Source organism: Sinocyclocheilus grahami, unplaced genomic scaffold (assembly GCF_001515645.1).
Source record: "Sinocyclocheilus grahami isolate Dianchi unplaced genomic scaffold, SAMN03320097.WGS_v1.1 scaffold221.1, whole genome shotgun sequence".
Taxonomy (NCBI): domain Eukaryota; kingdom Metazoa; phylum Chordata; class Actinopteri; order Cypriniformes; family Cyprinidae; genus Sinocyclocheilus; species Sinocyclocheilus grahami.
Window position 1 is genome coordinate 1,524,624 of NW_015505400.1, and position 20,400 is coordinate 1,545,023.

At 38.0% G+C, this 20,400-nt stretch overlaps 1 protein-coding gene across 1 annotated transcript in view; it reads left to right on the forward strand.

Moving 5' to 3' along the window:
• LOC107596574 (AT-rich interactive domain-containing protein 5B) overlaps window positions 1-20,145 on the forward strand; it is a 132,057-nt gene extending 111,912 nt beyond the window's left edge. The window contains exons 9-10 of the mRNA XM_016287331.1: window positions 9,862-10,051; window positions 16,723-20,145. Of these exons, the coding sequence (XP_016142817.1) occupies window positions 9,862-10,051; window positions 16,723-18,804 (2,272 nt within the window). The 3' untranslated portion in view covers window positions 18,805-20,145. The remainder of the gene's footprint in view (window positions 1-9,861; window positions 10,052-16,722) is intronic.
• Window positions 20,146-20,400: the final 255 nt, after the last annotated feature.

Here is a 20,400-nt window from a genome sequence, read left to right on the forward strand (position 1 = left end):
CGTACTTACAGTCTGTGAGTCAGAACAGCCGGCATTGTAGGCTACTCTCCCTGGATCAGGAAACAGTCCTCCATAAAATGCAATGGACACATCTGAATATTATGGGTTGAACTGTTCTGGAACAGTGTTGTAAATACAACTTAACATCATATGACCCCTTTAATAAGCAGTAATGTTGGATCCCGGGTACAGTATCCCCAACACCAAAGTGGTGGAATGAGATGAATGAGAAAATGAAATTGTTGATGTCAACAACTATTTGTCTTCTTTATTTTGGTATGTGGCCTGAGGAGTGCCGAGCGAGATGAGAATGGCTCTCTGTGAGCGAGAGCACTCAAAGACAAACATGCTAAAAATAGACTTGAAACAGTTGAGTTTGTGATTCTTGGTGTAATGTTTTACTTCCTGTTTCGTGGGCCTCTCACAGCTGGGTATTACGCCATCTTGTGACCAAAAAGCAGAAATGCAGCTTGAACAGTGCTGAGATAGTAGAAAAACTATATTAATAAAATATTGCACAATGTTGAAATAAATCTCTGGAAAAAGACTAAAAATAAAAAAACATGTCAACATGTCAATCAAAAAAAAAAGGTCTATTAACAGGACTGTCTATTTGCAGTTTGCACAAAATTCTTATTTGACATTTTTACTTGTTTTACTTTTTTTATTTTGTTTTATTCCATTATTCTAAATGGTTATTCTCGTACTAATTTATTATATCTTTTTTAATTTCTATAAATGTATTAAAAATTATAATATAAAATATGTTAATATAATGTATAAAAATCTGAATAAAAATGAAAAAGACAAATAATAAAAATAACAAATGCACAATTAAAAAGAAAAAAATCTCTTTTCCTATTACATTAATGGAAATTGTTTGGAAAATGTGCTCAGTTCAACTAAATTCAGTTCACAAAGTAAGTAAATAAATAATAAAATAATGGTCCTAAAATAAGATATCTTTTTCTTTGTACACAGCACAATAAAAAATATGACCCATAGTCCCAGACATTCCCAGACATTCTGGACATTTTTGACAGGTTTCATGCGATTCACCCAAGTACTGCCTGTGTCATATTTATTTTTGTGCTGTGAGAATTTATGCACTGGAATTTCCTGGAATCAAATCACATTAATAATGATTTAATACTTGTTTAAAACCTGAAGCCACTGACGTCTTTCAAGTGTCGGTTTACAATAATATGATGCATTGGTATATTTGTACTCGCACTGTATTTTTGATACATTCGTACTTGTATATTTTTACGTTGCTGTGGCAACACTGGATGTCCAAATGTTATTCTTCAAATGCAAGTCTATTGGATTATGTAAAGCTTATGTAAATCAACAGAGCTATTTGTGCATGAGCTATTTCAGTGGGCAGAGGAAACCTGAGTATTGATTGCAGGATGTTGTTCTAATAGCGGCACCCGCGCTCACAGGAGTGCCGTGTTAAATATTAGTTATTTGCTCTACGAGTTAGAAAGAAAATGGACAAATATCTCCCAGCCCGAAAGACTCACTCTTCAGAGAGCATCTTTATATGTACCAGCGATAAAAGTGGAAGAAATTAAATTCGACTTTCAGTTCCCTCATAGGATCTCTTTAATATCTCACTTGTTTTTTCTAGAGTGCACTTTGAGGCCAAAGTCTCAAACTTTGAGACTTTGGTCTAAAAGTGAGTTCAGTTCTGTCCAAAACAGATGAACGTGAATCTGGCAATGTTTTATTAAGTTGGTTGTTGTACGTATCATTTAGAAATAAAATGTCTGGTGAAATAAAATATCACATTTGAAAATAACATATCACCATGATATGTTAACTATAGCAAACACGAGATAAACACATTAGCTGAAGCAACCATGTCATTTGAACTCACTTCCACAAGTCATTGAGCTCTTTTATCATGAGTCGTGTTTCATGGGACTCTTACCGAGCGCTCCACATCGCAAATATAGTGCTGTACCAGGTGAGCTCCAGAGCAAGTTTATTACATTAGAAGAACCATGCATATGGAGCTGGTTATGTGATGAAAATGTCAAATTGTATTAGTTTACAAAAGGTTCTGAGGTCATAACATGTGAAAATAAGTGTATATTAATCAGTAATCTGCCCTGTAATCATAATTTGTGTCAAAAGTAATAAAAGTCGAAGTGTTTTACTGCCACTAGTGTTCATTTCAGCTGGAAACTGCAGTGAATTGTACGTATAGGTACATTTTTGGAGTTTTGTAACTGTAGGCATAGACACGTTTTTCCGACTGTGTTGAATAATTTGAATTGTTAAATTGAATTTAAAAAATGAAGTAATTTGAGCTATTTTATTCTTGTTTATTGTGTAGCTCTATACACTTACTGCATGCCAACTAATGATTCAGTTATTTTTTCCTAAGGACTTCTAGAGACTAAGGAGATACTTAAATGAAACACAACTGAGAGCTGCATTAAGTCTCAAGAGCAATTTCCATTCTAGTTTCAATTCACACCACAGCCATTATATTTAGAGTAATTTAGCTGGAGGTTGTAATGAGGTCTGTCTTACAAATTTAGAAAGGTGTCTTTTTAATATCATCCATCTGTGCAACTGCATATAGCTGCGTACAGCCTCAATACTAGTTGGTGTCTAATATTGACCCCAAAAGTAATAAAAGTCGAAGTGTTTTACTGCCACTAGTGTTCATTTCAGCTGGAAACAGTGAATTGTACGTATAGGTACATTTTTGGAGTTTTGTAACTGTAGGCATAGACACGTTTTTCCGACTGTGTTGAATAATTTGAATTGTTAAATTGAATTTAAAAAATGAAGTAATTTGAGCTATTTTATTCTTGTTTATTGTGTAGCTCTATACACTTACTGCATGCCAACTAATGATTCAGTTATTTTTTCCTAAGGACTTCTAGAGACTAAGGAGATACTTAAATGAAACACAACTGAGAGCTGCATTAAGTCTCAAGAGCAATTTCCATTCTAGTTTCAATTCACACCACAGCCATTATATTTAGAGTAATTTAGCTGGAGGTTGTAATGAGGTCTGTCTTACAAATTTAGAAAGGTGTCTTTTTAATATCATCCATCTGTGCAACTGCATATAGCTGCGTACAGCCTCAATACTAGTTGGTGTCTAATATTGACCTCAAATTTACTGTGATCAGGCGCGCACTGGCAGGGTTTTCGGTTCCACCCTGGTCATGTGGTTGCGGTTAAGGGCTGCAACAAATGAAGTTGTAAGAGCGAGGCCCTCACGTTTCCCCTATTACATGCAGAAATGCCAGTTCTCCGTGCAGGAAAACCCCACTGACCTCAGCACAGCTTCTTCCTGCACAATCCCACCAGCCACTGCTGCACAGGAAATTGCAAAACACAAACTGTAGATTACCTTCTTCGACTATGTCTTCTACACCCTGCTAGGAAATAATACACAATTCGTTTACATCAACTTTCAGTAAGAGTTACATAAGCCGGGCCTCCGGTACCACGATAACATCTGCATTTACTCTTTGCCCCACTTGATTTTTATAAACACCACTTTCCCAATGGCCCACGCTCTTATGTGTAACACATCCCCGGGCAAAGGTGGCAGGAAAAACAGCACCTCAGCGGAGCATGAATGCTGGTCTTTGTATAACTGTTGCATTCTTTAAGTATGATTCATTTTAATGGTCCGGTGTTCTCTGAGTTGCTTATTATGGAAATTAGTGTTATATAAAAATGGATGGGGGGGGTTAGGAGAGATGCTGCAACACAATCTTATTACCCACTCAGCAGTCTTCCCAACCGAGAGGAGTGCGTGCAGACCAAAGCGTACGGGCGCACCGTCGTGGTTTTCAGCGAGCTGTTATCTCTGTGATGATGGCCTTATCTGCCCACATTGTACAGGAAGCTTTATTCTCCTCACGATTCGTAAAGCAATTATGCATCTGAATCAATGACAAGGAGGCAGTTTGCACAGCAAAGTCACTTTGTGGATAAATTAAGGTGTTCATATTAAGTGCACCACTTTAAAAGGCTATAAAAAGTACTTGTCTCTAAAAATGATGTTTTCGATGGCTTGGCGGTCTATAAGATTCTTTTGAACAGGCTCAAGGTGACACATAACACAGGTCTGGATTTCTAAAATAAACGATTCATTTGTTGAGGCAGTCTTTAAGTTGAACTTGAAAGTGCTATCTTGTGCTCAAAGACACAAATGTTCTCCAACAGCTCTTTTTTCGCAGAAAAATGGAGAAGGATCTGCAACAAACAAACAGCATATCACAGTTGTAAATAAAACAGAGATTACAGAGAGTACGTTTTACAAGAAAATACTATTTCAGTCTACTATAAATAAATCATTTAACTTTTTTAAATTTTACTTGCCATTTCCTTGTAATTGTGAAATTTACTAGCAATTTCTAAATGAATTTACTTTTTCAATTCTTTATCAGTTTTTTTCACTGACGGTCTTTCCTTATGATGATTCCTCTTCTTAATTTGAGAAAAAAAAATTCCAAACTGCACCACTTTGCTTATTTTATGCTTATTTAACAGACAAAATTCACACTTCAATTCACATGCAAGATATTCATGAATAAAGTCATTTTATTTTAGCCAGATGGATAAAGTATGTGGCTGCAGCACATTAAATATCATTTTCAAATGCGTGCAGGTGATGTGATCCGTATATTAATATTCCAGCCTCAGTTTAAGAGTGCTGGGTTTTGAATGGCATATGAATGTGACTATATATGCACAACTTAATCTGCAGGTGGTGATGAGTAAATGCCCAGCCTTCATATAAATAAGCAGCCGCTTCCTGCTCCATCACAGAAGCGGTGTTCTCAAAGACAGAGGCTTTGAGAACACCTGAGCCCAGCCAGAGTCTGCAAAACATGTTGATCTGGCCTAAAAATGAACCGTTGCAGTCAGTGCGCTGAATAGAGGAACTAAAATAACTTCAGCAGAGCTTGTGATTACAGACAGCTCTTGAACTGTGACCTGATTCGTTTTCATGACTTTGCAGCTGCTCTAAAAGGGGATGCAAATGTTTTTGTGGATGTTAAAATCTATCTACCTGTTTGCTGATTTTCTAATGTCTTGTTGAGCCTGACATTAAGTATTTATTGAGCCAAAATATAATTACACAGTCATTTTTTTTTTAAGCAAGGAGGAAAAAAGAAAAAGCATGGTTCAGAGAAGAGTCCCATGGCCTCAGAAGTGGTCTATCTTCAGTGAAGCTTTGTACAGTTGTAATGGACTGACAAGTGAAGTCTGATGGGGAGAAAAACTCAGCATGACACTTGTACATTACTGGCAGCGGTTCTGTTCGGTTAAACTCAGGTCTTTGTAGAAATGTTTGGGATGGGGACAGGAAGGGGGATGAGCCTCGTTTCCAGCCACATGAGGGGAAATAGTCCTGTTAATGGATCGCTCTTGTGGCACTTCAAGTTATTCTTTGTACTCCCACAGTGAGTACACGTCCAGACCATCAAGGAGGTTTTTGGTTCATTTCCCAGCGAAATGTATCCCACCACACCATTTGTGACAACATGGTGCATTTGCCTTTTTCCATTTGTTTATTTTTATTTTGGAAGCCGGCCCAGTCAGTGGTCTTGCTCTTTTCTTGCAAAACCTACTTCCTGTCCTTGATGTGCTTTCTATCTTGCAGCTTTTTGGGATTGCATGTAATATTACTACTGAATGTAATATAAGTATTGCGTGTCATGTTTTCATTCGCTGACATTTTATACTTCACTTTGTATTTACAAAAAGTAAAATATTTACAATTATTTAATGAAATTAAATTGCAGGTATACCCATGTTAAATATTTTGTCCTTTTACATTGTATTAATTTAAAAAAAAATGGGCTTTTTCTAAGTAAAACATGAATTTCAGGAAATTTTAGATATTTTCTCATTTCACTTTTTCAGGTGGTAGATATAATTGCAGATCACTTGCATACAGCTGAGTTATGTGCAATAGTGGTAACAAAAATATTTTAAAAAGGTAGAACCATAAAAATTGCACTCTTTCCATTGGGTCTGGGGGGATGGGGGGGGGGGGGTATTTGGTTATCAAAATGTATGAAATACAAACATGTCATCCAAATGAACTGCAGAACACTTACATATCGTTTTGTTTTGTTGGCTTTAAAAAGAACTGATTGTGCATTAACAGCTAAAAAGACTGATCACATATTATTAGCATTTAACAGTCCTTGTTTTATTTCATCAGTCACCTTAGGCTGTTTATTTGTTGTCTAAGGTTATAATTTTGACATCAAAGCCAACATTTTTGTATCGATCCAGCCACAATACCCTAAAGACTGGCCAGAAAAACCTTGAATACATAAGGATTTCAAAATTAGCAATGTCTGTGTACATGTATATCTGAATCCAGACCAATGTTGAAACTAAATCTTTGTGTTTGCTTAGCTCTATCTCTCTCTCTCATAAAGGGACATTTAATTGCATATTTCCTGTTCTTGGCATCGTGCCCTTTACCGGCTGTATGAAATGGAGTTATACTGCTGTCTATCTGCCAGCTGCATGAGCTCAATGAAAATAACAAAAAATTTAATCTCACAGACGCCCTCAACCTCTTAAAAACTGTTTCCCTCTGAGGAAAAACTATATAGCATAACTTGCAAGGAAAGATTTTTTACAGTTTTTCCCCCCTCTGTGAACTAAAATGGGAAGGGAACGGTGACTTGTTATTCCCATAAATGGTCATGTGGCGAGAATGAGTGAGGATATTTGTCATTATTTATTCCCTGACTTCACACCTTGTGACAGGGGGCTATTTCCATTCTTATCTCAACTCTCACTCATATAAAAAAAGCACTCAGACATAAATATAGGCTAATTAAAAGAGTAACATCTGATATCAATTTTCCCTCCAACTAATCGAAAGAGAATATAAGGTAAATATAACGTCACCCCTTGCACGAGATTTAAAACTGGGTCGTCATAAGAACAGCTTTAAGCTCACCAAGGAGTCTGTGGGGGTTTGAAAAAAACTCCTTTAGTTCCAGACGAGGGAGATTTCTGAGGATTAGCTGTGAACAAGATAAGTCATTGTGTGCATTATTATACCTCCATTATGTAAACATGAAGTGAAACATTACAGTGGGAATCAGGTATTTGGCAGCTGCCTGCTATTTTGATTTGACTGCACGGACCGAGCCGTTTTCCACTTTTAGCAGCTGTAACATGTTTAAACTCTTTTGGTAATGGGATCTGAAGATGAATGTTCCCTCTGGGCTCCTGCTTAGCTTTGCCACTGGCCGGCCGCCAAACCTCAGTCGGCATAGTTTTCCCGCACAGCCCTTGTCTGAGCATGCTCAGTGCGTCCCGCTTCTGAGAGCCCCAAACATCCCGGCGTTGAGTAAACATACGGCTACAAACTAAAGGAGATGAATCCCTTTTGAGATACCACCAGATCTTATTAAAGGGGTCATATGACGTTGCTAAAAATAACATTATGTTGATCGGGACATAATTACTGTTTATAATGACTTATACTGTCTTTTTACGCGTTGCATTGCATATCGCACTGCGTAAACATAAAACCATGTCTGCATTTGTGATCGGAGAAACAACAAACGCTACTCTACACTGCTCAAAACTTGCGTTTGAATCATCATTGACAAATTATTTAAATATAAAAAATGTACTTACAGGAGTGAGTCAGAAGCGCCAGGCTGTTCTTGCAAAGTTGGAACTGCCCAACTTTATAGAAACAGCCTTTGAGCACAGACGCATTAGGCTACTGGTTCAGGAAACAGTCCTCATCCATCCTCCATAAAATGCGCAGCACACATCTGAATATTTGGGTTGAAGTGTTCTGGAACAGTGTTGTAAATACAACTTAACCACTGATTTCTAGTCGTGTCCTCTTTTGGAAGACCAAACAAAGTAGTTTCGCTTTCACAACGAAACACACAGCGGCTCCACAACATGGCAGCGGCGGCAACAGAGAGAATAAAAGTTATGCCTTCTTTCTTTGCGTGAACATTTGGGCGGCGTTATGCAAATCTTCCCACATAGTGATGTAGACATGTGGGGGCGTGTTAGAACGAGCCGTTTTAGGTAGGCGTGGTTGACTCTTAACTTTTATAAAGAATATCTCTTTGGATTTGAGACTTTAGTCTTTGCAACTTTACAGATCTTCTTTATGCACCAAGAGCTTGTAACACTTCAAAGAGAAAGGAAAAATTGAAATCGCATCATATGACCCCTTTAAACAAGAATGACGGGAATGATAAAGAGGGAAGTTGTAGCCACAAAAAAAGCACCAAAAAATCACAAATAATTGTAATAGAGCAGTCTATCACTTTTAGCGGTCTCCATCATATTTATGTTTGACTTCGCCTACCGCTTCTTTTTTGCATTTGTGTATCGTGATGCACGAGATGTGAAATGTATTTGGATTAGGACTGGTGTACTAGAGGATATATTTATTATTCCGCATGCCTCCAAGAGTTCCCAGCCAGACTCATTAATCACATCGGACACATTATAAAAACTTCAAGCTACAAGAGTAGAGAGGCAGATCATGTTGCTGTCTACCTCTATTCCCAATAACATTCTCAAGTAAATCATAATTTCATATCTACTGTCATCTTGGCTTTGATTTTCATTAGTCTTCACTTTTAGTTTTCTGGATGGTACTGATCTAACGGAATGTGGAGCATTACAGAAAAAGTGCATTTTCATTAGGATCACATGCATTATTCACAATTTGTTCCCTATTTGCCTAATTGTGTGTATTCACTCATGCAAGAGTTCATTGCTGTCCATTCTTTCAGCTACATGCACTTTTATCATGCTGATTGTCTACTAACAATTACAGATTTTTACTTTAAACTGTCTTGGAAAATTTGACCATGACTTTATTACAAATTTGATTGTTTTACCATTGACTAAGACACAGATTCAAGTCGCGATAAATTCATAATGAAACTGATGTAGTGACAGATCTTTTATTCTGGATTGTGATGTATATTTGAGCGTAACAGAAAAATTAAAAATTAAAATAAAATAAACATGCATGGATGAATTGTTGACGAGATCGATAACATGCTTTTCGAAAAATTTACATTTCATGCCGACTTTAAAATATGACATTACACTCTAATATTATTATTATTTTATAAACCATGACAATCAAAACAAAGAGTGACATCAACCATTTTAATAGTTATGGTGTGAAAATGATTTGTGCTTATTTATCCAAGTTGAGACATAATTTCCAACATAACCCCAATTTTTGCATGTTTGATCATTTTGATTAATTCAATGTCAGTGAAGAGCATTCTTGACATCAAAAAACAAAGTAAATATTGTGTGCCAAGCTATATATTTGTAAAAGTGTGTTATGAATACGGTTATGAATATTTACATTTAAATGCTAACAATTAAAGTAGCCTTCGCAAGACAAATGAATCATTTTATTGAAAAGGCATTATTAATAATGCAATTTCTATCACATATTGAATGGTGATTTGAGATGTGTTGGAAATTTGTTCGTGATGGTTGAAAAAATTAAGTTAAAAATAAACCAATGAGTTTTAAGAGATTATATTTCATACAAGCCCATAGGGTTAAAGGTGTCTATATGAAGAAAAAAACAGTCATCTATTGTGAACAAAACCACATTTTTTGTAACAGTGGTTCACAGGAAGGAAACATTTCTTTTTGTTTCATGATGTCATGCATGAGTCAATTTCAGTTTGTCTTGGATAACAGATAAAGCCTGCAGGAAACAGTTATTATTATTAACAGTTACAGAAAAAGACAGGAATGTTTAAAGTAGAAGTACAAACAGATGATGAATCAGTCTGATTCTACTAACCAGTATCACTTCCTCCTTTCCCTCAGACTCATCCTACCCTATGAGAGGTTTACTAAAGGAGAGGAGGACAAACCCCTTCCGCCTGTCAAACCCCGCAAACAGGAGGGCAGTGCCCAGGAGGTCGTTGTAAAAACAAAGATGACGGCAGTTAAGCGGCCAAAGGACGAACAAAAACCTCGGAGTGAAAAGGACGCTTCAGCTGAAGTCACAGAGCCGGTCAGTCTTTCATTGTGTCCTTGTAGCCTGTTTTGAAGCAACACCCAAACTTACAGAAAAAGTGACTAGCACCAAAATTGGCCTTAGGTACATTACCCATTTGGAATAATTAAATTTTTATTTTCTTTTCTTTTAAAGAAGTCTCTTATGCTCATCAGGGCTGTATTTCTTTGCTAAAATATTAGACAATTCAAAGTAACTGTTTTCTATGTTAATATATAAAAATAATTAATATATTCCTGTGATGGCAAAGCTGAATGTTCAGCATCATTACATCATTACGTTACATCATTCTACAGAAATTAGAGATGCACCGATCGATCGGCCAGGGATCGGAATCGGATGATTTTCCTCATGATCGGCCTGGATCGGTGATCGGCCGATCAGTCTCACTTCTTTCCGATTCCGAGCCGTTCCGTTTTGTTACCAGCGGCACAGGCAATAACGTCAGCCGCTCATTCTCGCTCTCTTCTCTCCGACGACACCTTCTCTCTCACACACGTCTCATTCGCTCCGGTTAAATAGTGCTTGTATTGTGCATTATTTTAGTCATTCACGCAGGTTTCGCGCTTACACAAAACGCGCGCACCACCACTGATCTATATTAGTGGAGCGCACAAACCGTGCTCAGTCTCAAACAGCCTGTGAGCCACAAATACCAAAATGAGTGGCTAACTGTGCTAAGACGTTCAAATACATACAAAATTATGTCAAAATGTCCGTTTTGGCGAGTATCCAGTTAAACACAGTCAGTTTTGGAATGTTAAATAGTTGAGAAAGAGAACACATGTTGTGTAACAGTATATTGGGTCCGTGCATAAACTTTTAAAGGGACCGCAGTCCAATATTACTGCTGCTGTCTGTCATGTTAATCAAAGAACAAAAGACAAAGAAAATTATTTTCTGCTCTTGACTGAATACGTTTTATAACTTTAATGGTAAGCATTAATCTGTATTTAATTTTTACAATGAAGACTACAGAAAACACTGGATGTGTTATTTTACCTTTGATTACTTTCTGTAGTATTTCTTAACTGAATAAAAACTTACACTTAAACATAGCTCTCTTTATTCTATTGCATTTATTTGTGCTGTTGTTTGCCTTTTTTTTATTTGCTCTTATTTTTTATTGACTTTTTACTTGTGTTTTTTTATGAAAATAAAACTTTGCGTTGAAGAAAAGTAGATTTTTGTTTGTATAAGTAGATCAATTGTAGTTCTTCGAAAGAAAATCGGAATCGGCAAAAATCGGTATCGGCAGATCACACTAATCGGCCAAGAAAATTGCAATCGGTGCATCTCTAACAGAAATCATTCTAATATGCTTATTTGCTGCTCAATTATCAAATGTTATTGGCACTCAATTATTAATAGGGGCAGTCATGGCCTAATGGTTAGAGAGTCAACTTGTAACCCAAAAGTTGCGGGTTCGAGTCTCGGTACTGGCAAGGATTGTAGGTGGGGGGAGTGAATGACCAGCGCTCTCTTCCACCCTCAATACCACGACTGAGGTGAGACCCTTGAGCAAGGCACCGAACCCCCAAACTGCTCCCTGGGCGGCACAGCAAAAATGGTTGCCCACTGCTCTTGGTGTGTGTTCACGGTGTGTGTGTCACTACTCACTACTGTGTGTGTGCACTTGGATGGGTTAAATGCAGAGCACAAATTCAGAGTATGGGTCACCATACTTGGCTATACATCACATCCTAAAAACAATAATGGTTTATTATTATGATTATTATCATCAATATGGAAAACAGTTTTATATATATTGTAATTGCAAAAATGGTCTTCAGTGTCACATGATCCTTCAGAAATCATGCTAATATGCCAAAATTTCTTCTATTTTGTGAAAACTGTGATACATTTTTTAGGATTCTTTGATGAATAGAAAAACTCCAAACTCCAAACTTTTGAATGGTAGTGTATCACAGTTTCCACAAGATATTAAGCAGCAAAATAATAAGAAGACATTTTTGACATATTAGCATGATTTCTGAAGGATCATGTGACACATCTTTGCAATTACAATATATATACTGTATATATATATATATATATAGATATATAGATATATATATATATATAAAGCATTTTAAAATATATATTAAAATAGAAAACAGTATTTCGTTGATCAAATAAATAAATGCAGTCTTGGTGAGCATAAGAATTTCTTTGAAAAGCGTTTCACCATATTCCTGTCCAGTGTGCATGGTTTCTTTGGGCTGTCATAGATCTCAGTGCAAAAAATGCAGAATAATAATACAGATATAATACGTGCCTGGTCCCCAAAAAGCTGGCTGGAAGAACAACCATGACAGACCACTTCAGGCTGGCTGCCTTTCCTCTCCTCAACAAATAAGCTGTCACAGACGTGTGAGAATAGCGCTGTCAGGAGCAGCTGGTTTTAACATAATTATTTGGGCTGATTTGGAAGCTCTGACCGCTGCACTACAGCATGGAAATCAAATGCTATTTGTCTGCCTGACTGACGTTTCTGCTATTTTCTGTGAATCTCTGGACTGCAGAGCACAAGGTTTCCCCACAGTTCCATTTTCCATAAGCTCCCTCTGAGTTTTGTTCACAAATCAATTTGAAAGAGATTTTTTTTCATCTACAAGACATTTTGTGCACAGAGCAGCTGTGAATAAGCAAAAAAATAAGCACATGGTTTCTTTAAGAACAAAACTGTGGCATGCATTGGCCCATGCCACAGTTTTGTTCTTATAGAAACCGTGTGCTTATTTTTATCCCTAAAAGCCAATAAATCCATGGTGATTTGCAAATGTCTCTCCAGTTAAGCGTAAATATGAAAAGAGGAGAGCACGACCGTGGAAGGGTATGAAAATTGAGTTATTATTTTCACATGAATAAGCAAATGATTACAGAGAAGATGAAAGGGCTGTTTGAAAATTTCTCTTGACTTGTCAAATTTAGACACATTTCTAAGCCGTTACGCGGTCTGTATTCATTTCTACTGCACATGAAATGACTAATAGGTTATGGTGTGGAAACAGAAAGGGCTGTTGTAGGTTCTTTTCCAGCTGCATGCCTAGCTCATCTGTCTGGTATGTTGTGTAATTTGAAAGGCCTCTCCAGATAATTGATTGTACATTGTACAAGGCAGAAAATTAAAATGGAATTCTCTGTTTGAAATAGAGCCGATATGACAAGACTGGAGCACCGAAAAGAGGAAAAAACACTTAGAGTAGAGTTATAGATCTCAGAGAGGAAATCTGGAGAGAGATGCTGGGAGTTGTCTTGGGGGCCGGCATGTCAGTGGAGTATAATCAGAGCATGTAGAAATATAGGCGTCACAGGTCAAATATGTAAATATGAAATATATAGGCATCACAGTGGTCTGTCACAGGTCAAATGTCTACATCCAAACCATGCAAATGCCAGTAAGAGACTCATTCTCATTTGAGCTTACCGAAAACCTCACAACTCGGCTAAAATTTATGCTATAGGACATATTCAATTTTAAAGCAGCATTCAATTTTGTTTATATGAAATTATATATTAATATAATTCATAAATTAAACAAATGAGATGCAGGCTTATTATAGTTACTGTTATTATAGTAAAACTGAAATCATAAATTTTTTTTACTTGAAATAAACATTAACAAATAAAATTAGGTATTAAAAACGTAAACTTATTTTATTTCAACTAGTTGCCAAAGCAACATTTCATTTAGTTTAAATTGCTGTACTAAAAATGACTAAAACTGAAAAATAACTATTAAAAATGAAAAGCATCACTAAAACTTTATCTAAAATGAAAATGGAACATACAAAAATAAAAATGAATTTAAAATATATAGTAGTACCTCAGTAATACTAAAATAACAATGACGATGTATAGCCTTTAATTATGTATTCTATAAAAATGATCAAGATGATAATGTTTAATAATAAGCATTGCTTCAGTTTATTAAAGTAACTGTTCAAGATAGGAAAATAGTAATAATAATAATAATAATGGTTACAGATAATAAAATAATAATCAAAGAAACTAATTACCAGCAATAAAACAACAAAATGCAAGCAATACAACAAAAAAATATTCTGAAAGAAGTAATAAAATATAAACTAAAACTACTTGTCTGTATATTATGGGTCTTCAGTTGTACAGTATTGTAAGTCATGAATACTGACTTTACACTGAGTTTGACACAATACACAGCGACAAGTCTATTAGGCTCCATTTATGCTGCAATGCCTAATGCACAGATCCAGTATTTTTCTGTCCTGATAGGAAAATAGTAATAATAATAATAATAATAATGGTTACAGATAATAAAATAATAATCAAAGAAACTAATTACAAGCAATAAAACAACAAAATGCAAGCAATACAACAAAAAAATATTCTGAAAGAAGTAATAAAATATAAACTAAAACTACTTGTCTGTATATTATGGGTCTTCAGTTGTACAGTATTGTAAGTCATGAATACTGACTTTACACTGAGTTTGACACAATACACAGCGACAAGTCTATTAGGCTCCATTTATGCTGCAATGCCTAATGCACAGATCCAGTATTTTTCTGTCCTGTCTGTTTACATTCACTTGAAACAGCCAGCTGTGTTTACATTAATACCTAACCAAGCACTAAGGACAAGAAGAGCATTTTACTATTCATGTGTGCAGCTGCTCTTCTTGGAATGGTTTTATTTTACTATCAACTTGGTACAAAAGTACCATTAACATATACATTTAGGATCCACAGTATAAATTACCATAAAATAGTGCTCAAAAGTCGTCAGATAGTAGATCAAGGCAATCATGCTAGTTTCAAGCCTACAAAAACAAGCTGGGACACGTTATTTGTCTCCGTGCTGTGTAATGTGATGTATGAACGTGCGATTATTCACGTGCAGTTGCACATTCATCTGGGTTGAGTGAGGAAATGGAGTGAAAGAGATGAGCCAGCCTTTTATTTGACACCAGCTGATGTCAAACATCTGTGCATCTCTTCCTCCAACACTGATAATGAATGGATGGGCGGTGCACGCCTCTCCTCTGCACCGCTGTCACCACTCTGAAGTTCCGGAAAGCATCTGCTCATTAGAGACACGTGAAGTTTGTCCAAAGTGCAAAGCTTGCATCATGCTCTGGATCACGGTGGATGGCAGCAGGTGTCGGCTGTCTCTTTTATGCAATCATGCTGACTCTGTTTTCTACTCTCATTTAAGTAGACTGCATTTTGAGGATTTTGGCATTGATTTGTTCAACTCTGAAATGATGCAAATCTTACACAGCCTCATCTTTCATCTCATTTGTGTTAAAAAGCAGAAAGAAGAGTTATTTGCATGGGGAAAGCATTGAGGTATCAGCTTTAAGCCTGCAGCTCAGCTCCTGGTGTGCATAAGCGCAAGGTCATCTGTTGATGCACACAAAATATGCGCGTCTTGAAAAATACTTTGATGTTGGCCATTTGCATGTAGATGCTGTTCTTCGGCAAGTTTGTGTGTAAGGTTTCTACTGCAGTTATAAAGCTTTCTCAAACTCTTACAATCAAATCGGACCATCTAGAACCAACATAAGTACCACCTAGTCACAGTTTTCTCAGCATTGGGCAGACTGACATTTATTTGCATGCAAACTTAAAGGGCAAATATGTAGTTTCTGTGCTACTAGTGTCGCCAATTGCAAAAATAAAGCATATTTCAAGCAACCTTTGCCCACACCCCTACACTCATTACACCCTTAGGATTATTCTTTACCATATTTACCCTGTAAATAATTAAGTAAATTAGCATGATAATATCGTGTATCTGTGATTTCACTAGCTGACGATAGGACGATATGATTAAGGAGCATATCGCCAAACACTATCATATCCATGCCTAAATATCTTCTCTAAAGCTTTAGCCTGCTACAGTAGCCATGCCCCAAACTTTCACTAGGTTGAGCTGGAAAGAGACCGATGGATCTGAAAGAACCGCTCGAAATTAGAAGATATACCTATGAATGGCATACTGAAAGTTTACAATCCGAGATACAAATTTTAAAGTCCAATTCAAACACATGAATAAATACATTTTGAAATTCGATCTCAAAATCTCTCCCATCTGTCTAAAAACAGTTCCTCTGTCTGACTGGTTATAATATCGATACCATCCTCGAAAGTGTATGCTGAATCCAGTCAAAAGCAGACTACTAAGCATTCATGAAATGAAGGACCTTGAAACTTACTTTGAGGTAAAAAGAGAATAATTTCATGCCTTTTTTGTCAGTCATTTCAGTTTTCACCCTTTTTACCTATTCACATTCTGGACTGCAGAAGTGTAGGCTACGCATTAGAGCAATATTCGCTTGATATAGCTAAACTAAAACTATTCCACAGGTTCATGCGCAATAATTGTTTATGGTTAACTGAACAAGCAACCCATTCCAATAATCATCTGTAAAACTAATTGGGATTTTTAGAAAAGTATGATTAAAATACAGTAAACTGAAAAATGGACGTTTCATTGTTTCCTGAGTTTCAAAAATAAAATACCAATTAAAAATGTCTACGTCTTTTAATATTGTATCACCTATCACCTCGGTCACCACATATGACTTAACTAATGTAATTGTGTTAGCATGAGAAGCAATGAATGCTTGTCCAGTTTCTTTGTGTAATTCTGCCATTAAGTACATTTCTATGTGTCTGTAGGGGATGGAGGACATGGAACAGCTCCAGGAGAAGCTGTTAGAGAAGCAGGATAGCCAGCAGTACCAGGCTCTAACCCAGAAGGACAGAGAAACAAAGAGTCCTATTTCTGAAGATGAAGGTGTACAACTAGTGATCAAGGATGAAGATCAACCTGTGCTCCATAACACATATGAGCATGCAAATGGGAATGTGTTACCCTCACTTCCTCAAGATTGTGCACCACTCAAATCAGAGGATTGTGACGCATTTCCTGTTGCTGCTATGCCTCTGCACCATGGTCATCCTCGCCCCAACTCTCACACACCGGAGCAGTGGCAGCATGGGATGCTGGAATGCAAGGTGCCTCCGAGTGCCCTTGCAAATGTTGAACTGTCTAGGCCAAAAGAGGGCCAAAACCAGGTGGGAATGGTGTTGCCCACCCTAAAGCAGAAACCCCTCACATCTCCAGAAATCCCACCTGATAGGGCTGAGCCCCCTAAAAAAGAAGAAGCTTGCTTCAATTTTAATCCCCTCCTCTACCCTAGGGGTAATCCTGGCATCATGTCCCCATTAGCTAAGAAGAAGATGCTGTCCAAAGTCAGTGGAACAGGACTGCGTAATAATTACCCATACGGACCGCCACCTCCATTAGTTAGTAGGAGGTTGTCCAGCAGTAGTACAGAAGGGTCATCTTCTGGGCAGCAGAACTCCCAGGCTCCTTCCGCTGCAGAGACCAACATGGTGATCAAACGGCCATCAGTTATCCAGCATGCTCAAAGTTTCAAGTCCAGAGGTAGTGAGGGCAGGAATTCCTCAACAGAGGGCTCTCAGAAAGAGGGGTGTAGTGTGGGAGATCCAATTCCCCAGCCACAGCCTACCCCGATAAGAGAGCCATACCTTATGAGGGCTGACCCCCATTCCAGCATGGAAAAATCTGCTGAGATGCCTCGTCCTGGCCAGGCTCCAAGCTTCCTGAGTGACTTTTATTCCTCACCTCACCTACACAATCTCAGCCGACAAACCGAGCACCACCTGTGCAAGGAGCAGATAAGCAAGTATCTTAGTGGAGACGTTTACCCTCGGGACTGTGAGACCGCCCAGGGCTTTCCATCAAGCCAACATCCCGACAATGTGGGTTTGAATTACAGTGCCCAGCTAAGTCAGAAAGTAAAGGGACCTCCTCCAGAAAGGGTAACAGAGGAGCAACCAACTGATTTGAGTCTCCCAAAATCCTCTCCGCACAAACTGCCTCTTTCCACATCCTCTCTCTGTGGCATCCCACATCCCACAATACAACAGGACATTAAAAACTCTTCTCTCTTTCAAGCAGGCAACAGTCAGAGCTCAAGCATAGATTACCATCCCAGGGCCTGTCGTGTTCCTCCTATGACTGTGTCCATGTCTAAAAAGGTCCCCGAATCTCACTCAAAGATTCTGGACAAAGCACACAACGGCAGAGGCGAAGAGTCCTTGGGATGCAAAATCGATGAGATGGCTCGGCCCATTCTGAGCGCCAAAAGCAGCCCACAGAATATCTGCACTGCGCGGCCACTGAAAAGGACCCTTGAGGATTTGGAAAACGGACCTTCGGAGAAGAAGATCCGGGCTGTGACACCCTTGCACTGCTCGACACAAAGAGACGGCCCAGGGAAACCTAGGACACCAGAAGCTGAGAGTGAGTCCATGAAACATGCAGAACCAACTCACATGGCGCACATCAATAGTTACACATCAGAGGGCCACAAGATCCCCTTCCCCTCCCACCTGTTCCAAGGGCTGTATCCAGGGACATTTGTATCTCAGGTCCAGGACATGTATGAAAGCTTGGGCTCTCACGTTACCCCAAGTTACTCCCATCCACTGCAGTACTTGAAGAACCAGGCTGTTCTGTCACCACTCATGCCCCCCTTCGCTATTCATTCCTTAATGATGCAAAGACAGTTCCTGGCTGCCAATCCCGCCCACATTTACAGGCACCAAGTGGGTACCTCATACGGGGACATTCTGCACCCTGGCCTCTACCCCATATCGGCCCTTCACCCCCAGCCAGCTTTCAGTCCCCCTCAACTCTCTTCAGTGCACCCCAGCACTAAACTTTCCTAGGTGACTCAGTCTGATATTCCCTGGCCGGACCTGCCCAGCCCATGCTTAACTCAGACTTGATGCTCCCCAGAAAATCCCATCAAGCATGGTCACACTATGTACCCAACGAATAGCAGTGTTTTATAAACGTTTTAACATGGGAGCAGTTATTTCTGTTATTTACCTTCTTGCCACTCAAGTTTTTTGATTTGCACTTTTCTTTGAACAGGGGCCAACTGGGCTGATTGTGGCTTGTTCTCACCGGTCTGTTTGAAAGTGTCAGTTGGCTTGTTCGAAGACATGTTGCCTTGGCACAGGTGCCCAAGTGGAGATGGGCACGATGTCCATGGAGGCATCCAAAGGAAAGTCGAGTGACAAATCAGAGCAATGCAACAATGCTATTTCAGTCCATTCTGAGAGCTCTTTTATCTGAAACACTATGATACGATAATGCAAGAGCTGCCTGGGTAAATGTTGGACCCTTTCACATTACTCTTGACTGTACATTTTTTGTTGCTGTTGTTGTTGTTATTTTTTTTAAATGTAACAATGTGGTAGTTTTATATGTTTATTTTTCAATCCTACAAGGGTTAAGCAATGAGATATCACATTTGATAAAGTCGCAAAAAAGAGACCCGAGTATTGCAGTTTGGTGTGTTACACGGTTACATGTAAATAAAACAAACTACGCTTTCCTTGAAGGAATCTTAAATGTCAGTGATACAATGTGAGGTAGGCTTCACAAGCTTCTTTGACCACTGTCTGCTGGCCTCCTTTTCAGCTACTCTCACACCCAGCCAAACTCGCTTCTGATCACCAGAGCAATGTGGAATGTGTTTGTCAAATGTAGGACTGAGGTGCTTGTACATAACCTTCACAAACTGAACACATTTTGTATCATGTTCACTCACTACTGTAATTTCTGACTGCTCTGAACTGTGGAGCTAAAGAGCGATTTTGGATGGTGAGTGGATAATGCAGGACTACTTAAGTGTCAGAAAGTGAGTTTTGTATTTGCTGGTGTACACTTGCTTACTCAGAGGACTTTTTATCAGGAGATACAACTGAAATGTAAACTACATTTGGGGAAAATACATTTTAGGAGCACTTAGAAAAGCCCACACAGGTTTTTCATCCATTTCTGTTTAAGGTTTGCTAACAGTTAAAATTTTAGATATTGTTTGAACTTTAGGTCTGTAAGTGCTGGCAGCAGTCAAATTTGCGTCTGTATTAAATGAAGTGCAACACTTGCCAGAAAAGAGTTTTTAATTATAAAAGCATGATTTCTTTGCACAAAAGATTTTGGGAAAGTACCAAGAAAATTTGAAAAGTAACTCAGTTCTCCTAGGGTAATCAATTATATTTTTCTTTTTCCTTTTTTTTTTCTTTTGATGTATTAGTAGTAGAAACTACACTTCAAGAAATGTATTTACTCCAACAATGTTTGGGGTAACACTCAAGGTTGCTATGTAACATTTTGTAACGAGTAATAAACAGTTTTATAACTTACTAGAACAGTTCATCCACCTATGTTTTCATAATATTTGCCAAGATACTATATATCTAACAGAAATACTAGCTACCTTAAAGGGATAGTTCACCCAAAAATGAACATTT